The sequence below is a fragment of the Eurosta solidaginis genome, chromosome 2, assembly GCF_040869045.1.
Source record: "Eurosta solidaginis isolate ZX-2024a chromosome 2, ASM4086904v1, whole genome shotgun sequence".
Taxonomy (NCBI): Eukaryota; Metazoa; Arthropoda; class Insecta; order Diptera; family Tephritidae; genus Eurosta; species Eurosta solidaginis.
Window position 1 is genome coordinate 233,671,981 of NC_090320.1, and position 20,425 is coordinate 233,692,405.

At 39.5% G+C, this 20,425-nt stretch overlaps 1 protein-coding gene across 1 annotated transcript in view; it reads right to left on the bottom strand.

Annotated features, from left to right (window-relative positions):
• The window catches only part of Tnpo-SR (transportin 3), a 33,391-nt gene extending 20,265 nt beyond the window's left edge, over window positions 1–13,126 (bottom strand). Inside the window, exons 1-2 of the mRNA XM_067767292.1 lie at window positions 12,847–13,126; window positions 11,677–12,765 (exon numbers count right to left, since the gene is read on the bottom strand). Coding sequence (XP_067623393.1) covers window positions 11,677–12,765; window positions 12,847–12,963 — 1,206 coding nt within the window. The 5' untranslated portion in view covers window positions 12,964–13,126. The remainder of the gene's footprint in view (window positions 1–11,676; window positions 12,766–12,846) is intronic.
• Between the last annotated feature and the right edge of the window lie 7,299 nt (window positions 13,127–20,425).

A 20,425-nucleotide genomic window follows, 5' to 3' on the forward strand; every position in this document is an offset into this window, starting at 1 on the left:
CTTATCAAATTAGAGTCCCTGGAATGCAGAAGAACTGTCCTATCGCTCACGTTTGTTTATGACGTCATTAATGGTGTAGTTGATGCACCTTGTCTCCTCAGGAGTCTCCGATTCCATATCCCTATAAGGCCTCGCTTTTACGATCTGTCGTTTGTTCGGAGAGGACGTGTTTTTTAATCGCGCCCTAATTATGTCTTAATAACTAATAATTTTGCAATGTTTTTATGCATGGTGCATAATAAACTGTTTGAGATATTGACTCTTATAATGTGAATAGTTCGTTGTGATCGCAGTGTGTATAGAAAAAAAAAAACAAACAATTTAGTAATTATATCTATTCAGTTGTGCATTTATTTAATTAAATATGACTTGCCGTTGTGGGACGAAAGTGGAACGTGCTCAGGCCAAAGTGCAGTGCTCTAATTGTAATAAGCTTTTCCACCTACATTGTGTTGGTATGCAACAGTCTGACTTAGAGTAACTTTTGAGTTCAAATACCCCATTTCTGTGCGATGAGTGTAAAACTGTGCGCCGTTGTTCTCTTCGGTCTCCGCTTAAAAATAATACAACAAGTAATGAGCGCCAGTGCAACCAAAACATTGACAATCAATCTCTTGCGTTGTTGATCGATGAGCTCGCTGAAGTTAAAGCTCTTAATTCTAATATTCTGTGTGTGGTTAATGCTTTGAGAGAAGATAATGAATGCCTTCGCAATAAAGTTGAGACTCTTCAAACTGAAATCATTGAATTGCGCTCTATGCTTGCTGAAAATAAATCGATTGCGTCGCACTTTCTATCTGAATTCAGTGAAGTGCGTGGTATTGTTAGTTGCCCTTTGGCCAAAGAGAAGGATAGTGGAAAGGAAATAATTGTGTCTGATGGTAATGGTGTACTCAGTGCAGTCAATACTTCTTATTCTGCAGCTGAGACAGCTTCTGTTCCAACAACATATATGCCATACGCCTTCGTTGCTGCTTTGTCAACTAGTGTAGTTACTAATACTTCCTCTTCTTATACCTCTTCTTCTGCTTCTACTGGCCAAGAGAAAATGCTGCCGTCCCCTCATGTTGCTGCTCCCGCTACTGGTACTCCGACTGCGGCGCCGGTGTTTCCAACCCATATGAATGCAAATAATTTAGAAGAACCATCTGCAGGTGCTGATAACCAAAGTGATTGGAACACTGTGCGTAAAAAAAAGAGGTCTAATAAAAGCAAAAATAAGTCCTCTGGTTCTAGTACAGCAAATTCTTCCCAAAGCGATTTAAATTCAAATCTGTTGCAAGATTCTGGTAACAATGCTGATTCCAGGGCAAATATCAACGCTAGCCCCCCAAAAAATGCAAACGCTCGGAAATTAATAAAACCCTTAGTTATTGGGTCGAGCTCCAGTAATGAGTTACGAGTTGTCAGAAGAAAATGGCTCCATATATCTCCCTTTTCTACTTCAGCAACAGCTGACCAGGTAAAAAAATTTATTGCTAGACATACTGGTATGGAACAAAACTCCATTATTTGCAGTAGTCTTAGCAAGAAAGGTGTGGATCCGAGCTCTTTGAGACACCTTAATTTCAAGTTAGGCGTTAATGCCAACTCATATGCGATGCTGTTGAGGCCTGAACTATGGCCTGCAAATATTGTTGTGCGCCCGTTTAAATTCAAGCCAAAAAACGACGAAAACCAACCGATGTCCGACGGCAATCGGTTGGGTTAGATGGAGGAAATAATCACCTAAGATTATATATGCAGAATATGGCTGGTGTTAGAACAAAATCCCAGCTGGTGCGGCTATTTAGCTCCCATGAAGAATATGATGTTTTTGTCTTCATTGAGACGTGGCTAAATGAAAACTTTTTCAGCGAGGAATATTTTGATCCTATGTTATACAATGTTTTTCGCAAAGATAGAAATTCAAACCTTACTGGTTGTGCACGAGGTGGTGGAGTTTTCATTGCGGTACATTCCAAACATCATGCTTCTGAAATCATACTGGAAAATAATAGTGCGCTACTTGACCAGCTATGTGTATGCATTCGAGGCTCATCACACACTGTTTTTGTTTGTGCTTCATATATACCGCCCAATAGTAGCTACGACTTATACACTGCACATGTCGATAATATTACGTCACTGGCATTGAACAAAGTTGGTGGTGATCATCTCTGCGTGCTGGGTGATTTTAATCTGGGTAATGTTAAATGGTCACAGACTCTATCAAACTGTTGTTGTTGTTGTTGTAGCGATTAGGTTACTCCCCGAAGGCTTTGGGGAGTGTTATCGATGTGATGGTCCTTTGTCGGATACAGATCCGATACGCTCCGGTAACACAGCACCATTAAGGTGCTGGCCCGACCATCTCGGGAACGATTTATATGGCCACATTAAACCTTCAGGCCATCCCTCCCTCCCCACCCCCAAGTTCCATGAGGAGCTTGGGGTCGCCAGAGCCTCGTCTGTTAGTGAAACGGGATTCGCCGCTCGAAGGTGAGGTTGACAATTAGGTTGGAGAAGCTATATATTGCGCTACACAACCCCTTGAATCCCACTCTATCAAACTCGGCTTTAATAGCATGTGAGGTCATTGGTTCCAGTGAAATATATTTAATATTAATTTGTTTAATATCAATACTTAAAAACCATATATTTAATAGATGGTTTTTTAAGTATTGATATTAAACAAATTAATATTTTTCAAACAGACTAGGTCGTACTTTGGATTTGATATTTTTATCTAATAATCTAAATTTTTCACTTTTTGAATGTATTTCTCCTATTAAAAAATCCGATTTGCATCATTTTCCATTAGTTCTTGATCTTGAGTTTTATAAATTTGCCGAAGCGAGTACTACCAGCTCTCATTTTTCTTTTAATTTTAAGAGATGTAATTTTTCGAACTTGAACAATCTTTTGCTGGAAATAAATTGGGATAATTTGTTTTGCAGTCTTGATACCACTAAAAGGTTTGAGATATTTAAGTCTACTGTTCTGCAAATTTGTAGAAATGTCATTCCCTTGGCTTCCAAAAAGAAGTACAAGGTGCCCTGGCATAATAGAGCCTTGATGAAACTTCGGAAATTTAAAAGAACTCAAATCCAACGTTTTTCAACTTGTATAAAGAGTATGATAAGAAATTCGCGTGTCTGGATAAATTCTTACACAGAAATTATATTTTAAATTTTGAGGAAAATCTTAAATCTAACCCAAAATCATTTTGGAACTTTGTCAACACGAAGAAATCAGTTTCGAATATTCCGTCCTCTCTTTTTCTTGCTGAAGAAGCTGTCGATACTCGGGAGGACGCTGCAAATCTATTTGCTGAATACTTTATGAACAATTTCACTTCTGACTCTGTCAATCATGATAATATTACTTTTAATATTCAGGCTTCTATTGACTTCGGTAATGTAGTATTGTCTAAGGAAGATGTTCAATGGGCTTATTCGGCTTAAGACGTCGACGATTACCGATATCGATGGGTTCTCTGCAATTTTGTTTAAACAATGTGATTCCCTAGTCTATCCACTGTTGGTAATTTTTAATAATTCGTTATCTACAGGTACTTTAACTAATTATAGGCCTATTTCAAAACTGTCCACCATTGCGAAGCTCTTTGAATGTATCATCCAAGATAAGTTACGTTTCTGTGTAAAAAATTTTGTGTGTCCAGAGCAGCATGGATTTTTTCCAGGACGTTCAACTGTGTCTAATCTGACTATTTTCTCGGATGACTGCCTCGCAGCTTTTCAGGCAGGATATCAGGTTGACGCTGTGTATACTGACTTTTCCAAGGCATTCGATCGGGTCTCCCATGTTATTTTGATAAAAAAGTTAGCCTGTTTAGGCTTTCACTCAGTATTTTTGAGTTGGATTGAATCCTACTTATTTAATCGTCGTTGCATGGTTGTAGTTGATGGTGTTAGGTCTCGTCCATTCGTTGCTTCCTCCGGTGTTCCACAAGGTAGTATCCTGGGTCCACTGTTTTTTGTCATGTTTATTAATGACATTCGCTCTTGCTTCTCTAAAGTAAGATTCTTGCTGTATGCAGATGACCTTAAGATATACTTCCCTATTCATAGCCTTAATGATGCGGTATTGTTGCAACAAGCTTTGGATAAACTTAGTAACTGGTGTAATAATAATCGGTTATCACTTAACCTAAAAAAGTGCTTTCAAATAACTTTTTCGAAGCGTGTCAACTTGATTGATACCGTGTATCAAATATCAAACTCGCCCCTTTTGCGGGTTAGTGAAATTAAGGACTTGGGAGTAATATTTGACTCGAAGTTTTCGTTTTCAAGTCGTATTAATGTGTGCATTACTAAGTCGTATGCCATGCTAGCTTTTGTTAGGCGTCATAGCTTGGATTTCAGTGACCCGTATACGCTAAAGCTTTTATATTCTGCGTTTGTGCGATCCAAACTTGAGTACGCTTGTTTCATCTGGTCTCCGTATTATTCCTGCCATGTTGCAAGAATTGAACGAATCCAAAAAGTATTCGTACGCTTTGCATTACGCAGTCTGCGCTTCTCGGATCCTATCCCGACTTATAAAGCTCGTTGCTTATTGATTAACTTAAAATCATTGCAGGACAGGAGGACAATTTTATCGCTGTCGTTCGTTTTCGATTTGTTACGTGGGGTTGTTGTTGTTGTTGTTGTAGCAGTGCTTCGCCCCACCTAACAGACGCGACCGATCACAAACTGTCATCAATATCCTCTAACGGGAGTCCAAGGAAACTTGCTGTTTCAACAGGGGTGGACCATAGGGAAAGGGGTGTTAGAGGCGTTGGTTCCACATTACAATTAAAGAGATGGTTGGTGTCATGTGGGGACACATTGCAAGCGGGGCATACATTTTGTATGTCGGGGTTGATTCTGGATAGGTAAGAGTTTAACCTGTTACAGTATCCAGAACGAAGTTGAGCCAGAGTGACACGCGTTTCCCTGGGGAGTATGCGTTCCTCTTCCGCAAGTTTTGGATACTTTACTTTGAGTACTGGGTTCACCGGGCAATTCCCGGCATAAAGGTCCGACGCCTGTTTGTGGAGTTCACCAAGGACCTGCTTATGTTTTTTCGCTTCATACGGCTGTGTTCTCAGATGCCGTATTTCCTCAAAATGCTTACGGAGATGACTCCTTAAGCCCCTAGGCGGTGCTGGCTCGTCAATCAGATGTCTGTTGGGATGCCCAGGTTTCTGGGTATTCAACAGGAACTGTTTGGTCAGCATCTCGTTTCTTTCCCTGATGGGGAGTATTCTCGCCTCATTATGTAGATGGTGTTCTGGGGACATAAGAAGACAGCCCGTGGCAATTCTGAGAGCAGTATTCTGGCAGGCCTGTAGCTTCTTCCAGTGGGTAATTTTTAGGCTTGGCGACCATATGGGTGACGCGTAGCACGTAATCGGCTGGCTAATTGCTTTGTATGTAGTCATGAGCGTTTCTTTATCTTTTCCCCAGGTACTGTCAGCAAGGGATTTGAGGATTTTGTTACGGCTCTGAATTCTCGGAACAATTGCGGCTGCGTGCTCACCAAAATGTAGATCCTGATCAAACGTCACACCCAAGATTTTGGGGTGTAGGACAGTCGGTAGCGTAGAGCCATCGACGTGGATGTTCAAAATGGTCGACATTTGGGACGTCCATGTTGTAAATAAGGTCGCGGAAGATTTAGTCGGTGATAATGCCAGGTTTCGCGAGGCGAAAAAACTGGAGAGATCAGGGAGGTAGCCGTTTATTTTATTGCATAGCTCATCGATCTGTGGGCCTGGGCCTGTGGCCATTACTGTGCAGTCATCGGCGTAGGAAACGATTGTGACTCCTTCCGGTGGTGAAGGTAGCTTAGATATGTAGCAATTAAACAAAAGTGGGGATAGGACACCACCCTGTGGCACCCCTTGTTTAATTCTCCTTGGCTTTGATGTTTCGTTTCTAAATAGCACCGATGCCTGCCGACCACCCAGATAATTTGCGGTCCACCTTTTAAGACATGGGGGAAGGGTAGACCCTTCCAGGTCTTGCAGTAACGAGCCATGGTTGACCGTATCAAAAGCTTTTGATAGGTCTAGCGCTACGAGTACTGTTCTATGGTGGGGGTTTTGATTTAAACCGCAATTTATCTGGGTGCTGATGGCATTTAGCGCGGAGGTAGTGCTATGGAGTTTTCTGAAGCCATGCTGATGGGAGGCTAGTTGCAAATTTGCTTGGAAATAAGGGAGTAAAATGGCTTCGAGCGTCTTTGCTACTGGCGATAGGAGAGATATCGGACGATACGACTCTCCTATGTTAGCTGGTTTACCAGGCTTTAGTAGCGGGACCACCTTGGCCATTCTCCATTTCTCGGGTATGACAAAGGTGGAAAGAGACAGGTTGAAGACCTGCGCTAAATATTTGAAACCCTCTTTCCCTAGGCTTTTAAGCATCGGCATGGCTATGCCGTCTGGGCCCACTGCTTTGGATGGTTTAGCGCGACCAATGGCGTCCTCAACCTCTTTAGCGGTGATGGTGATTGGTGACGCGCTGAATTTGTGTTTATGTGCGTGTCTGTTGGCCCTCCGTCTAACTATGTCGACCGTAGAATGCATTATATATTGTCGGCAGAAAGCGCTCGCGCATTTTTTCGCATCCGACAGCACTTTGTCGCCAAAGGCGATGGAAACTTTGTCTTTGTGCTTAGTCGGATTCGATAGGGACTTTACCGTGGACCAAAGTTTACCCACACCGGTAGAGAGGTTACAACCTCTTAGGTGCTCCACAAGCAATCTGATGCGTTGGTTTATATCCCTTATTTGGGGGTTGCCTGGATCAAGCTGCCTTATAAGGTCACGTTCTCTCGCTAAGTTTGCGGCCTCCGCCGGGAAGTGGGGCCGGATTTCGGGAATTCTCCCGGCGGGAATGAAACGTGCCGAGGCGGATTCAATGACCTTGCGGAAGGCACGCTCCCCTTGGCGGGCATCAGTCGGGATAGGGAGGGAAGCAAAGAGGTTGTCTGTAAAGGATTTATATTCTTCCCACTTTCCTTTTTTAAAGTTTATGAAAGTGCGTTTTTCGGTGACGATGAAGTCGGCGGTACGCTCGAGCGAAACAAGTATAGGCAGGTGGTCGGATGCCAATGATACCATCGGCTGCCAGTTGACGCAGTTTACGAGTTCTGCGCTCACGATTGAGATATCTGGCGAACTGTGACAGCTTCCTACCATACGTGTGGGGGCGTCTCCGTTTATTGTGCAGAACGTCGTTTCTTCTATTTGATCCGCCAACATCTCGCCCCTACTGTCCGCCCGCAAATTTGAATGCCATAGATCATGATGGGCATTGAAGTCGCCTAAAATAATGCGATTGTTTCCAGTGAGTAAGGCTCTGATATTAGGGCGGTATCCACCGGGGCAACAGGTGGCAGGGGGGATGTAGATGTTGATGATTTCTAGGTTTGCATCGCCTGACCGGACAGATAGGCCTTGACGTTCTAAGACGTTGTCCCTGCGGTCGATGCCAGGATCAAATATGTGATACTGCACAGAGTGGTGTATTATAAACGCGAGGCCGCCTCCATTTCCGCTCTCGCGATCTTTTCTGTGGACATTATACCCAGAGCAGGTCTGCAATGCAGATCGTGCTGTGAGTTTAGTCTCTTGAATCGCAGCAATGCGGATGTTGTGCCGCTTCATGAAATTGACTATCTCCGTAATCTTCCCAGTTAGTCCATTACAGTTTAACTGCAGAATTCTGAAGTGCATGAGGGGAGACGTCGCCACTCTGGGGGTAAGTGACGGGTGACTACGCCTGGGTTGAGGAAGGCCAGGACGCAATTGCTGTTGTGGCCCTGGGACTGGGCGTTCTTGGGCAAGCATTGGGGTACCCGGATGATTTGGGGTTGCGACCTGGCAACATGGCGCGATGAAACCCGTCGAGGGGTTGCCGTCGCGGAGACCAGAACATCTAGGAAAGTGGCACCACCCAAGGCAGAAGCTGCATTGGGCGGATGTCGCAAACATATATATTCTGTGCTGGCAAACGGTGCAAACGGAGGTAGGGACTAAGAGTCTGGTTCCCTGACCTACACGATTGCTGCCGGAAAAGAGGGGGGGAGAAGACGGGGGCAGGGGCTGTTGCTCAGCATTGCTTCCGACTCTACTACGAAGATTGTAGTTATGAGTGGTAGCAGCTGTTTGAGTTGTTGGCGCCGTAAGGCGCGAGCAGCAGCGGGTACTTGTTGTGGCTTGCTGAGCAGCGGGGCTGCTGGAAGGTAATGGGGGGGCGCTTAGACGTAGACTACGAGGCGCCCTTGGGCGTGAACAGCAAGGAGCCACAAAAGATTTATAAAAGTTACGTGGACGTCGGGTTTTGGGATCAAGCCCAGAACAACCTGTCCGATGAACCATCCCTTACACGAGACACACTGAACAGAGTATGACCGTCCTAAAAAGATTCTTTTCCGGCAGATGCAGCAAAACCATTTCTCAGGACCGGGGTCAGGAGACGGACCCGGATTGGATTCGATACCTTCCCGGAGCAAGAGAATATGGAGCAGTCCTGCTGCAAGGAGCTGCTGGGAGGATGACAATTTATGGGAGGGACGAAACAAATTAAATGGGGTTACACTGAAATGACAGTCCTTGGTCGGGAAAAATCCCGAGTCGCTCCGGTACATAGAACCGACTGCCTTGGGAAGCGTGGGGTTGTTGATTGCCCTGTGCTCTTGGAGAGGATTTTCATTAATATACCGGCTAGAGCTCTTCGTGCTTCTGAGTTTTTTCATATTGGTGTTCTCAGGGCTCTTTATGCGCGGAATGCTCCAATTACTAGAGCCTTAATTGAGTTCAATAGAATTTCTAAATTTTGTGAGATAGATTTTTCTTGTTCGAAAGATGGATTTCTGAGTATTTTAAATACTTTTTATAAGTAAGGTAATTTATATTATTATACATTGTTAACTACTTTACACTTTTATAATTAGCCTAAAGATTCTTTTTTAATTGGCTTAAATAAATAAATAAATAAATAAAAATATACCTATTTTCTATACGGATTGTGTCCGAACCCTCTATGCCTCAAACGCACCTTTGCTTAGAGCTATGACCCACTTTAATCGCATCTCTGATTCTTCAGCTATTGATTTTGCTCTTTCTAAGTTTACTTTTAAAACAATACTTACTGATATCTTTTCAAACAGATAAATGTGCTGGTCAACCTCTTCATAGCATGTAAGTTGTATTGTGTCTATACTCAACTTATGTACTATACTATTAAATAATTATCTAATTTTAATTTAACATTGTTATCTAGTCTGTAAGGGCTTTAAATGCCATAGACTGAAATAAAGAAATATGAAAAGAACACAAATTGTTGCATACATAAACAAAATTTTTGCGTAGTATCTATAAAATTGACAACGCAGATCAGATCTAAATCGAAATCTGGATCATAGGTTCATTTAGAATTCAAGCTTTTTTCAAATATTTTGGTTTAAACAAGTTTTGAAAAAATTGACCTACGCTTTTGTGTTGGTCTAAACTCAGGATATATTTAGTTGGGTGTTTGAAATGAGACGATTTCAGGCCTTTTATATTAATATACTTGCAGACCCGGCAGACGTTGTTCTGCCCTAAATTTGGTCTATCTGCATACATTTTAATAAGCTTTTTCCGTCTGACTGCTCTCCCCCTCTACACTGTTTCCTAATTTGTGTACTCCCTCCGTATTTTTTCGCTTCATCTATATCCATCTTCGTCTCATTCTATCTCTTTCTCAGTCTCCTTCCCTCTTTTCTCTTCTCTCAAATTTTTCTCATTGTTCTTCATCTCTTATTTCCAGTCCCAGACGGTGGTATGTATTTTGTTCCAGTCCCATTCCGAGTTGCAGTCCCAGTCCCACTCCGAGTCTCAGTCTCAGTCTCAGTCCCCAGTCTTAGATAGTGTTTTTACATTATAATTATTAATAAAACCCACATAGCAGACCCGGCAGACGTTGTTCTGCCCTAAATTGTGTCTATCTGCATACATTTTAATAAGCTTTTTCCGTCTAACTCTGTCCTCCCTATGTGGGTATTATTAATTCGATTTATTTCGGCTTCGCATGCATATTTATCAGTTTTGCCAGGTCGATGCTTTAAAGCTCTCAACATGTTTTGTCCTATATCTCGACACCATAGTCACCCAGCGGTGTAGAACTTACTCTGTACTAAAGCACACATCAACAGCTTCAATTTGATACCCATAATGTAAAAACACTATCTAGGCGTTCACGGGCCCACGTTTTGGCCTATATCTCGAGACCCTAGTCACCCAGGGGTATGAAAATTACCCTCTACTAAAGCACTCATCAACAGCTTTCATTTGTTATCCATATTCTATAAACACATTCTAGGGGTACCCGGGTCCACGTTTTGGCCTATATCTCGAGACCCTAGTTGTTGTTGTTGTAGCAATGCTTCGCCCCACCTAATAGCTGCGACCGATCACAAATTGTCATCAATATCCTCTAACGGGAGTCCAAGGAAACTTGCTGTTTCAACAGGGGTGCACCATAATGAAAGGGGTGTTAGAGACGTTGGTTACACATTACAATTAAAGAGATGGTTGGTGTCATGTGGGGACACATTGCAAGCGGGGCATACATTTTGTATTTCGGAGTTGATTCTGGATATGTAAGAGTTTAACCTGTTACAGTATCCAGAACGAAGTTGATCTAGAGTGACTCGCGTTTCCCTGGAGAGTATGCGTTCCTCTTCCGCAAGTTTTGGGTACTGTTTTTTTGAGTAGTGGATTCACCGGGCAATTCCTGGCATAAAGGTCCGACGCCTGTATGTGGAGTTCATCAAGGACCTGCTTGTGTTTTTTGCTTCATACGGCTGAGTTCTCAAGTGCCGTATTTCCTCAAAATTCTCACGGAGATGACTCAAGTCCCTAGGCGGTGTTGGCTCATCAATCAGACGTCTGTTGGAATGCCCAGGTTTCTGAGTATTCAACAGAAACTGTTTGGTTAGCATCTCATTTCTCTCCCAGATGGGGAGTATTCTCGCCTCATTATGTAGACCATAGTCACCCAGGGGTATAAAAATTACCCTCTACTAAAGCACTCATCAACAGCTTTTATTTGATATTATAACCACATTCTAGGGCTACCCGGGTCCACGTTTTGGCCTATATCTCAAGACCCTAGTCACCCAGGGGTATGAAAATTACCCTCTACCAAAGCACTCAACAACAGCTTTAATTTGATATCCATATTCTGACTGGCTCCCAGACTCGTCCGTTTGTTACGCCAGTAAATATGCTGATCGGAATCACATGGCATTCCAACAGCATATTCAATAGAAATCAATGATATAATAATAAATTGTACTTAGTAGTTTAAGTTTTAGGCCTAAACAGCCGTAATTATAAATAAATTAAAAATTAAATTAAATATTCTATAAACACATTCTAGGGGTACCCTGGTCCACGTTTTGGCCTATATCTCGAGACCTTGTGCGCCGATCGTAACCAAACCTATGTGCAAACCACCGCGTGAGGTATACGGAACTTCGAACAAAATCGAGTGGATAGTTTTTGATTCTATAAGCCTCACACAAACGGACATTCATTTTTATATATATTGATTCGGGTTACTTTGTAATTTCTTCAGGGTCCCATTAATTCATATATGCACATACAAATTATATAAACGCATCATTCATACTCACATTAAAACTATCACTCTCATCAATCAGCCCATCGTGATCGGCGTCCATTTGCGCATGACGATAGAGTGCGCCCAACAAACGCTCAACATGTGGCTTGAAATGCGATGTCAATTTATCATTATAACGTTGAAAGAGATCTTCACTTAATCGATACCATAAATTAAATGTTATTTCCGCCACTTCATAATCGAAATGACCGACGCACATCAGCACCAAATCCAAACCCTTTATCGAAAAATGTGGCACGTCCTCTTTAGAAAGCATTTCATAAAAGTACGCTTCACATAATACAGTAAAAATACGACAGTAATTCATAGTTTTGTCAATATCTTCATGTGCCACGCTTATATGATACGCAGTCTCGAGCGAGCAAACTGCATTGAAGATTTGTGTTTCCATAGCTGGATATATGGTAAAACAATTTGTATTGGCTTCAATACAGCTAAGTAAACTGCATAAACATTCCGTACATGTATCATGAAGTTTACGTGATGTCTCGGCGCTACTTAGTAAATCGAAAACTTTTTGGCCCAACGGATTATCTGTGAAATGATGTATGGGTATGGCTTGTATTGCCACCCAAGCGCTAAAACAGCGAAAAGTGCTATTTAAAAGACGTTCTTGTGGACAATCTTGTCGTTGTAAACACATGCATAGGAATTCGAGTACTTTCGGTGCAGCTGCATCTAATTGTTTGTGTATCTCTTCACGTCTATTTGAACCCAATCGCAGATAACGTGAATCTATCTCCTCTGGTATTAGAGTAAGCATCTCTAATAGCGGCCAGACAGCTTGTGGTTGTGGTGAAAGTAAATCTAGCAAATCAATAATTGGTTGTTTCCAAACAGCCATTAGCAATGCCAAGTCAGCAACAGCAAGACTCAATTGTGTGACAATAACAGCGTCTGTATCGTTAGTTATTTGTCCAATGTGTGCAATCAATGAATTGCGTAAAGATTCATGTGAAGTAGGTGGCAATTCGTTGAATGAATTCTGGATTTTGTTGCGCATCGTTTGTGCTGCAAAATAACACGAATGCAAATCACGTTTCTGTTGTAATAGTTCGTCAGCGATTGTCCATGAATATATCTGTAAAATAGAGAAATTATAGTCACAAGTGTTAACTTTTTACATGCGTTGTATTCTCAAGCAACTTGATTGATAACTCACCGACTTTTGAAAATCTTCTAGCCATTTGTTGGCCTTTTCCTTCTCTTTGGGATTGCTGTTGTGAAAAAGGGTGCAAATACCCTGATACACCAGCTCTGCAGTTGGAGCTGTTTCCATTTCTCTTTCAATACTTCCAACTTATACACTTAAAAATTTATCCCGATTGTTAAATTTTGGTTTGAAGTTAAATATAACTCAAAAATTGATTGCTTTCCCTACTTTTCTTCCACAACTCGTCTGTTGTAGGCAGCAATAAAACCTTTGTTAAAAAGTAGTTTTAGTTGCGGAATGACTTGGAATCGAGTACAGCGTCATTCCTAATCTACAGGGCAAACTGTAAATAAATTTCATAAAAATACATTATTTTTGACTTTAAATTTGCTCGCTTATCAATTGTACAAAATTGTGCACCGCCAAGATTAATTTGATTGTTTTAAACGATGTTGCTTGCATTTATAGGTAATTAAGGTAAAAAATTTAAATAAAAGCCTACTACCTGTGGATCTGTTTGGAGTACCTGCGCAAACATGTTCTATTGTATACGTTTAATATTAATATAGGTATTGGCCAAATATAACGTAAGTTTTGTGTTAGTTAACGAGCAGGTTGCCACTTTGGTTCCAACTCCAGTTTTAGGCAGTAGCATGATTTTGGTACTTTTCTTCCTTTTTCATTGAGGTTAAAATTCATAACTCTACCCACATCATTTGGCACACTTTCATTAACCCACATATAATTTTCAATTTACTTATGTATGTGGAAATATTACCACAAAAATTGCTCAGTCAATAAAATGTAACAGACCAATGATATCCCTGCTAGAGAGCTGTCAGTCATTTGAGGCATCAATTGGCAGATATGGCTGATGGAAATTTCCATTACAGCGTAAAGCAAAGTTTCTATCAGGTTGTTAGAAGCGACATGACAAACCTGATGTAAACATTGTGTATACGTGTATGCATACACATACACACCATAGTTTTCCATACGAATAACGCCTCGATCCTGAGCGTTACCGGTAAAATAGTTCCCAGAACATTATTTTGCCGAGTCTTTGATGGGCAGCGGTTTGTCAAGCGTCACGATCTGAGACTGCTCAGCTACAGAAGAAATTTCATCAGCCAAGCGTAATACTTAAAGAGAACAGAAGCAAACGTATTATACATTAATTTAGAGAGGTGAGAACAATCTTTTTTATAGAAAAAAGGCAGTCCGAGCTATCAAATGTGTTTGAGTGAGAGTTATAATATTGGCATAAACGCCGAAAAGGTTCATTTTGTTCGAAATTCGTTCTACATTGTTTCAGCAGAAGAGGTTTGAAGTGTCTCGATGTCCGAGAGGGAACGCAAAAGTTCACTTCATTCAGAAGGAACGCGCTCGAAATTGATCCATTTAAAAGTTTTGTCATAAATATTACACCAAGCATTTCCCTTCGACTAGCAAGAGTTGGAATATTGATAAGCTTTAATCGATTAGTATAAGGTCGAAGATTAGTTAAAGACCCTACGAGAATACTGACTAACATCTGATTTTCAGCAATGTCAACCTAACAATCCGCGCCTCATACAAACTTTCTATCACAAACTTAAGGGGACTTGTGCAAATGTGATGTAAACAACTGTGTACGTGTGAGTTTTTGTCTCCTTCTTATACACCAACATGGCCTACTGATTAAGTATATAGCCGTACTGCTCACTCTCATTCCTTTTCCTGGATCAGTGCTGACACTCTCACTATCAAAAAGTGTCATAAATGATAGTTTACTGTAGATATCAGGTTTGACTGTTATACTATCATAAATGAACATTGTTATATTCTGCCAAAAATTAAACAATGCTTTTTGCTTTTTATTTACTTTATTTCATTACGTTTTTAATTTTGTACATGATAAAAGCATACGTGTTTCTTATTTGTTTAAAATAAATAGTTTTATAAGAATTCGAGTTCATAATGTTCAATTTAAATTCAGAAAATAACAAAACAACAGAAGAGCGCTTTCCTCATGCGGAAACACATTTAAAAATGAATCACCACTAACCAATATTGTTTTTTGCGTATCAATTTTTTGAGTGCGCCCCATATATTCCGACAGCTTTTGGTATTTTTTAATATTATTTTCGATTTTTTTTCCTTTAGCATGGAGCTTTGAAATGCTCTCTTTTTCATTTCTTAAACTTATTTTTTATATGGTTTTCGTCGGTTGAAAATGGAGGAATTTAAAAAATAACAAAACAACCGTGATAATCATTTGATTGTCATATCACAGTCAGTAGTGACAACATGATTAAATCGGATAAACTGTTCTCGCATACATAAAATTCCGTTGAGAATTATGTATCTATCTCACATGCATAATGGTATCTGCTGTGTGTTTTTTTGTTCTGTACCAGGTGTCCGAAGCTTTCCCAGTTTGAGTCCTTTTTCATGATTATAGGCTGTCGTTGGGAACATGCGGACATGCGTGAGCGAACAAAGGAACATACATAAATTTGAGTATCAATGTTTACGTCATCGCAGGATCAGCATTGTCAATTACAAGTGTGAGTGTATTAGTAAAACTATCAGCGTTTCTTGTAGGGGAGTCCCATTGGAAATTTCTTAAAGCAAATAGTAAAAATTGGTTTTGTATTGATTCGAGACTGTAAGGGTTGTTAAATTCTTTTGACCACCGTTTAACAAATGCAAAAACACTTTTGCCTTTATTCACTGTAGCATTAATATGAAGATTGAAACTAAGTTTGGAATCCATCATGACTCCCAAGTCAATAAAATTATTTACATATATATATTTTCTGTTTATTACTCGCGTCTAGGTCAAGATAATACGGAGAACAATCAAAATGCCAAAATCTATAAATCCGTCACATATATCCCTGGGCTTTCAGAGAGGATCAAACATTCAAAAATGTATGATATGGATAATGTGCAGCTAGCGTTTACCTACAGCAATTCTTTAAAAAAGGTGTTCAGCAGATTAAAAGACCCAATACCAATACAGGAAAAATCGGATGTCTTGCAGTGGCGACGGGTCCCACGTATGCGAGAAAGTATATGTGGGTACTACAAAATCAAAACTGAAGACAACGATATCTGCTCATAAATCCAATATAAAATTAAGGAACAATTTTTCTGACAACATAACGGCTCTATCATCTCATTGTAAGGATACCGGACATTACCCGGATTTCGAAAATATCAAAATTTTGGAAGAGGAGACAAATTATCATAAGCGTTTTACTTTAGAAATGCTTCACATAGTGAACACCCCTAATGATAAAAGGATGAATTTTAAGGCTGACACGGATCATTGTGCGTACGCCTACCGCAACCTGATTTTAAAGCACAACCAATACTTGTGATAAAATAAAACAAAAATAGTAACAATTTGCTCCATTCCCTGCACATGCACACTCATGCAGTTTCTGTGCCGCCTTGGTACAATAATTATACACCTGATTACTTGCACGCATACCTACATTATTATTATCATTATTTTCGCCGCTTGCCATATTATTGTTGTTAATGTTTCCCTATTTTTGTTTACTATTACGGTATTTCATTTGGTTATCTAAATATTTATACTCTCTGTTTAGTTTTTTCGTTGGTTCCGATAATCATTTTTCTTCACAATTTTTAGTCTTTGCATCACAGCGGAAGATGTAAGTTGCGCTTATGCATTATGTTTAAGAGATGGATATGTTTTTTATGTGTAATTGAATGTGTGTTTTTATTGTTTTTTATTACAGTCCTGATGATGATCTCAGATTGAGATCGAAATATCGAATAATTAAATACATACAAGCAACAAACCGAGTTGTTTTATTTAAAAGAGGCCTAGAGCTCACCAACAGAAAATATATATATTTATTCATTAACGGCCAATAAACAAATTAATTATGTAAAATTATTTACAGTTTATAGACTATAGTTGTTAATTCTATATGAAGCTGGTGGCGAAACTCTTCGAGAAAAAACACATGAATTTACATTTTTTGAGATTGAGCGGCATATAATTTACATTGCACCAGGTAATCAAGTGATTTAAATCCATTTGAAGCAAGGAATGTTCCTCAACCGAGGCACATGATTTGAAAAGTTTTACATCGTCTGCGTACATCAAAATTTTTGAGTATTTAATTGTACCAGATATATCGTTTATGAACAACTAGAACAGAATCGGACCGTGATGGCTGCGCTGAGGAACACCAGAAGAAACATTGATGACCCCAGAAAGTGTATTTTTAAAGATTACTTTTTGCGTACGATAACCAAGATACGAAGAAATCCAACATATAAGACGGGGTTGAAAACCGAGTTGACTGAGCTTATGAATAAGTAATGGGTGTGATACTTTGTCGAAAGCTTTACTGAAATCGGTGTAAATTATATCAGTGTGAAGGCCTTTTCTATGTAACCGAATATCGTTACCAGTTCTTTTATTCGCGATTCTGGCCCAAGTGGTAACGCTGTCATCATCAAGAAACTCACCAGTGTCTGTGGAGAAATTTGAATGGTAGTTTTCTTCGCTTTCACGGTTGCCACTTTAGTCCATTTGGACCAAAAATGGTCCCTTCCAACCCCATTTGGTCCGCTGGTCCCTTTTCTTCAATTTTGGTCCTTTTTAGGCAGTAGCCTCGATTGGTACTTTTCTTTCTTTTTCACTCAGGTAAAAATTCACAAATATTGCCCAAAAATTCGCGACACTTTTGTTAGCCCCCATATAATTTTGAATTTACTTCAATGGAACTCTCACCATAAAAAATTGCTCAGTCAATAAAATGTACCAGAACAATAACATTTCACCTAGGATATAATTTATGCCAGGCATTAAAAAGAAAAGTGTTGGCAAACACATTGTCGTTAATTGTTGATTAAATATCCGACTAATCAAAAAAACGCTTGTTTTATAATAATATTAATAACGGCTAGATATTTCGATCGATTATACAGCACTATGTAAAATTTATGAAAATAAAAATTGATTCTCGCCTAGAATAGCGAGCACTCTGCCGTGAGCCTAACACTTACAAAATTTATACAAAGAAATTCTATGCATTACTTATCGTTTGGTACTTTGATATTTAAATCTTTCTCACCCAGCTCAATGAGTTCAAGGAATTCCAGAACTATTATGGTGTTAAGCTACGCAAGGTTTTCAATTACCTAAGTATCTTGGCACAAGAAATATTTTAACTCGAAGACAGAAGGAAGCAAATGCAAAAGAGATTTGATTTCGGAAGGAAGGTTTTGTATAAAATTATTCCCGTAGGTGCTAGCAGAATCCCTGAGTCCTGGGATCAGAACTCACACTTACTGAATCTAGGCACCCCAGCGGGTTAGGGGATCAGAATATACCCGCGGTAGGTATGCCTGTCGTAAGAGGCGACTAAAATACCAGATTCAAGGGGCTGTGTAGCGCAACCCTTCAGGTTGCCAGTGCAATATATAGCTTCTCTAAACCCAATTGTCAACCTCACCTATCCGCGGCGAATCCTGTTTCACTAACAGACGAGGCTATGGGGGTGGGGAGGGAGGTAATGGCCTGAAGGTTCAATGTGGCCACATAAATCGTTCCCGAGATGGTCGGGCTAGCACCTTAATGGTGCTGTGGTACCGGAGCGTACCGGATCTGTATCCGGCAAAGGACCGACACATCGATAACACTCCCCAAAGCCTTCGGGGAGCAACCTTATCGCTACAACAACAACAACAAAAAAGAAAAAGAAAAGGTAAGCATCTATAAAAATAGCACTAACAAATTTGCCTAGTTTCATTTATGATTTATTGAGTTTTCCACATACATAGTTCGGCAACATCAGAACGCAAATTTTGAACCGTTTGTTACTAAAACCTAACTGCACCATACATTTTATTTCATTGCAATCAACAACATAATGCTGGAACCAAGAGTTTTGTGACCAAAACAAATGAATAACGAATCGCGATTGAACAAATTTACTTTTAAATTCAGATTTTGAAGGAAATGTAAAAAAGATTTGATTTCCAAAGAAGTGTTTTGTATTTTATTCTCATAGCTAGAGAACCCCATAAACTTCAATAACAACGTTGTTAACTAATTTCTAGTACTTACTTATATGTAATCATAATCAGGTTCCGTAATTGCACAGTTGAAACTTTTAAGACGTTTGATTTTTAATCTCAACGTTCAGGGGAAAAAGTAAGCATCATTTATGATTTACCGAGTTTGCTCATAGTACGGCTACACCAAAACGCAAATTTTTTAGCCTTTTCTTACTAAAACCTAACTGCGCTATACATTGTATTTCTTCCAATTAACAACATAATGCTGGAACTAAGAGATTTGTCAGCAGAACTACGTTCAAAACGTATAGTTAGTGAAGGCATAAGGGCTAATTGAACTTCTTTAACCCAAACGCCATAGTCGTAACCATACCCATATCCATAAAGGGCGAATTAATGGTGACTTATAACCATAAAGCCATAACCAGATAAAACAGCTGATCACGAATACCTTATGGAAATCAATTCTCACGGGAATGCTCTGGATAATTGAGAGACTTGAGAAGCAGATGTCGTGAAATTTTCGCACACCGAAATGTGATAGGCAGATGGCGCCGCTGTTTTTCATTTAACTCGTACGACGAAAGGCTAAGCAGCGACATCTATTTTTGAAAAAGTAGGTATATTAAAGGCCGCGTTGCCAACCTAAAAAGAAGTAATTAACAAATTATCTGGCTCACAAATTGAACCAGACTTCTATCTGTATTTATCTGGCTCAAATCGTTGTTGTTGCATTTACGTGCAAAATTATTTATCTGGCTCAGGATTTTGCCACCGGATGATAGCTAATGTAATCGAGTTAGCGTTATGGTATGGCACCATTAATCGATTACATTGATTCCCATAAGGTATGTTCGATCAGCTGTTTTATCTGGTTATTCACAATTAATTCGTCCTTAACCATCTCCAATGTGATCTATTAATGGTGCCTTAACCTAAAAATCGTAAAAATTTCATAAAAATGAAGAAAACGCGAAAAATTACAAACATATTCCACAAAGAATAAGTCTGTTGGCCATAACGTATCCAAAACAATGAATAAAATCTACAAAAAGTTATTAAATTAACCAACTCAAATATTTTTAGGTTATGGATATAATAATAATAATAATAATTTATTTATTTACGGTCTTTAAGACCTAGTTCAAGGTAAAAAAAAAAAATATATATATATATATATAAATAAATTGTATACATTACATGCTTAATGACTTACAGTATAAAAATAATTTTGCTTTAAAATTATTATATAAGGTAGGTTCGATCAGCTGTTTTATCTTGTTATGGTTTATTGTTATAAGTCACCATTAATTGGCCTTTTAAGGTAGGTTCGATCAGCTGTTTTATCTTTTGGTTATATGGTTATAAGTCACCATTAATTGGCCCTTAACTGCAAGTGAAATTATTTTCCCACTGGTTGGTAAATTTTCTAACATTTTTCGCAATTAAAAACTGCAATATAACAATCGAATTCGACACAAAATATGTTAACAAGTATTTTGCTAAGTTTTATGTTTTCATTCCATTCCATTTGCGT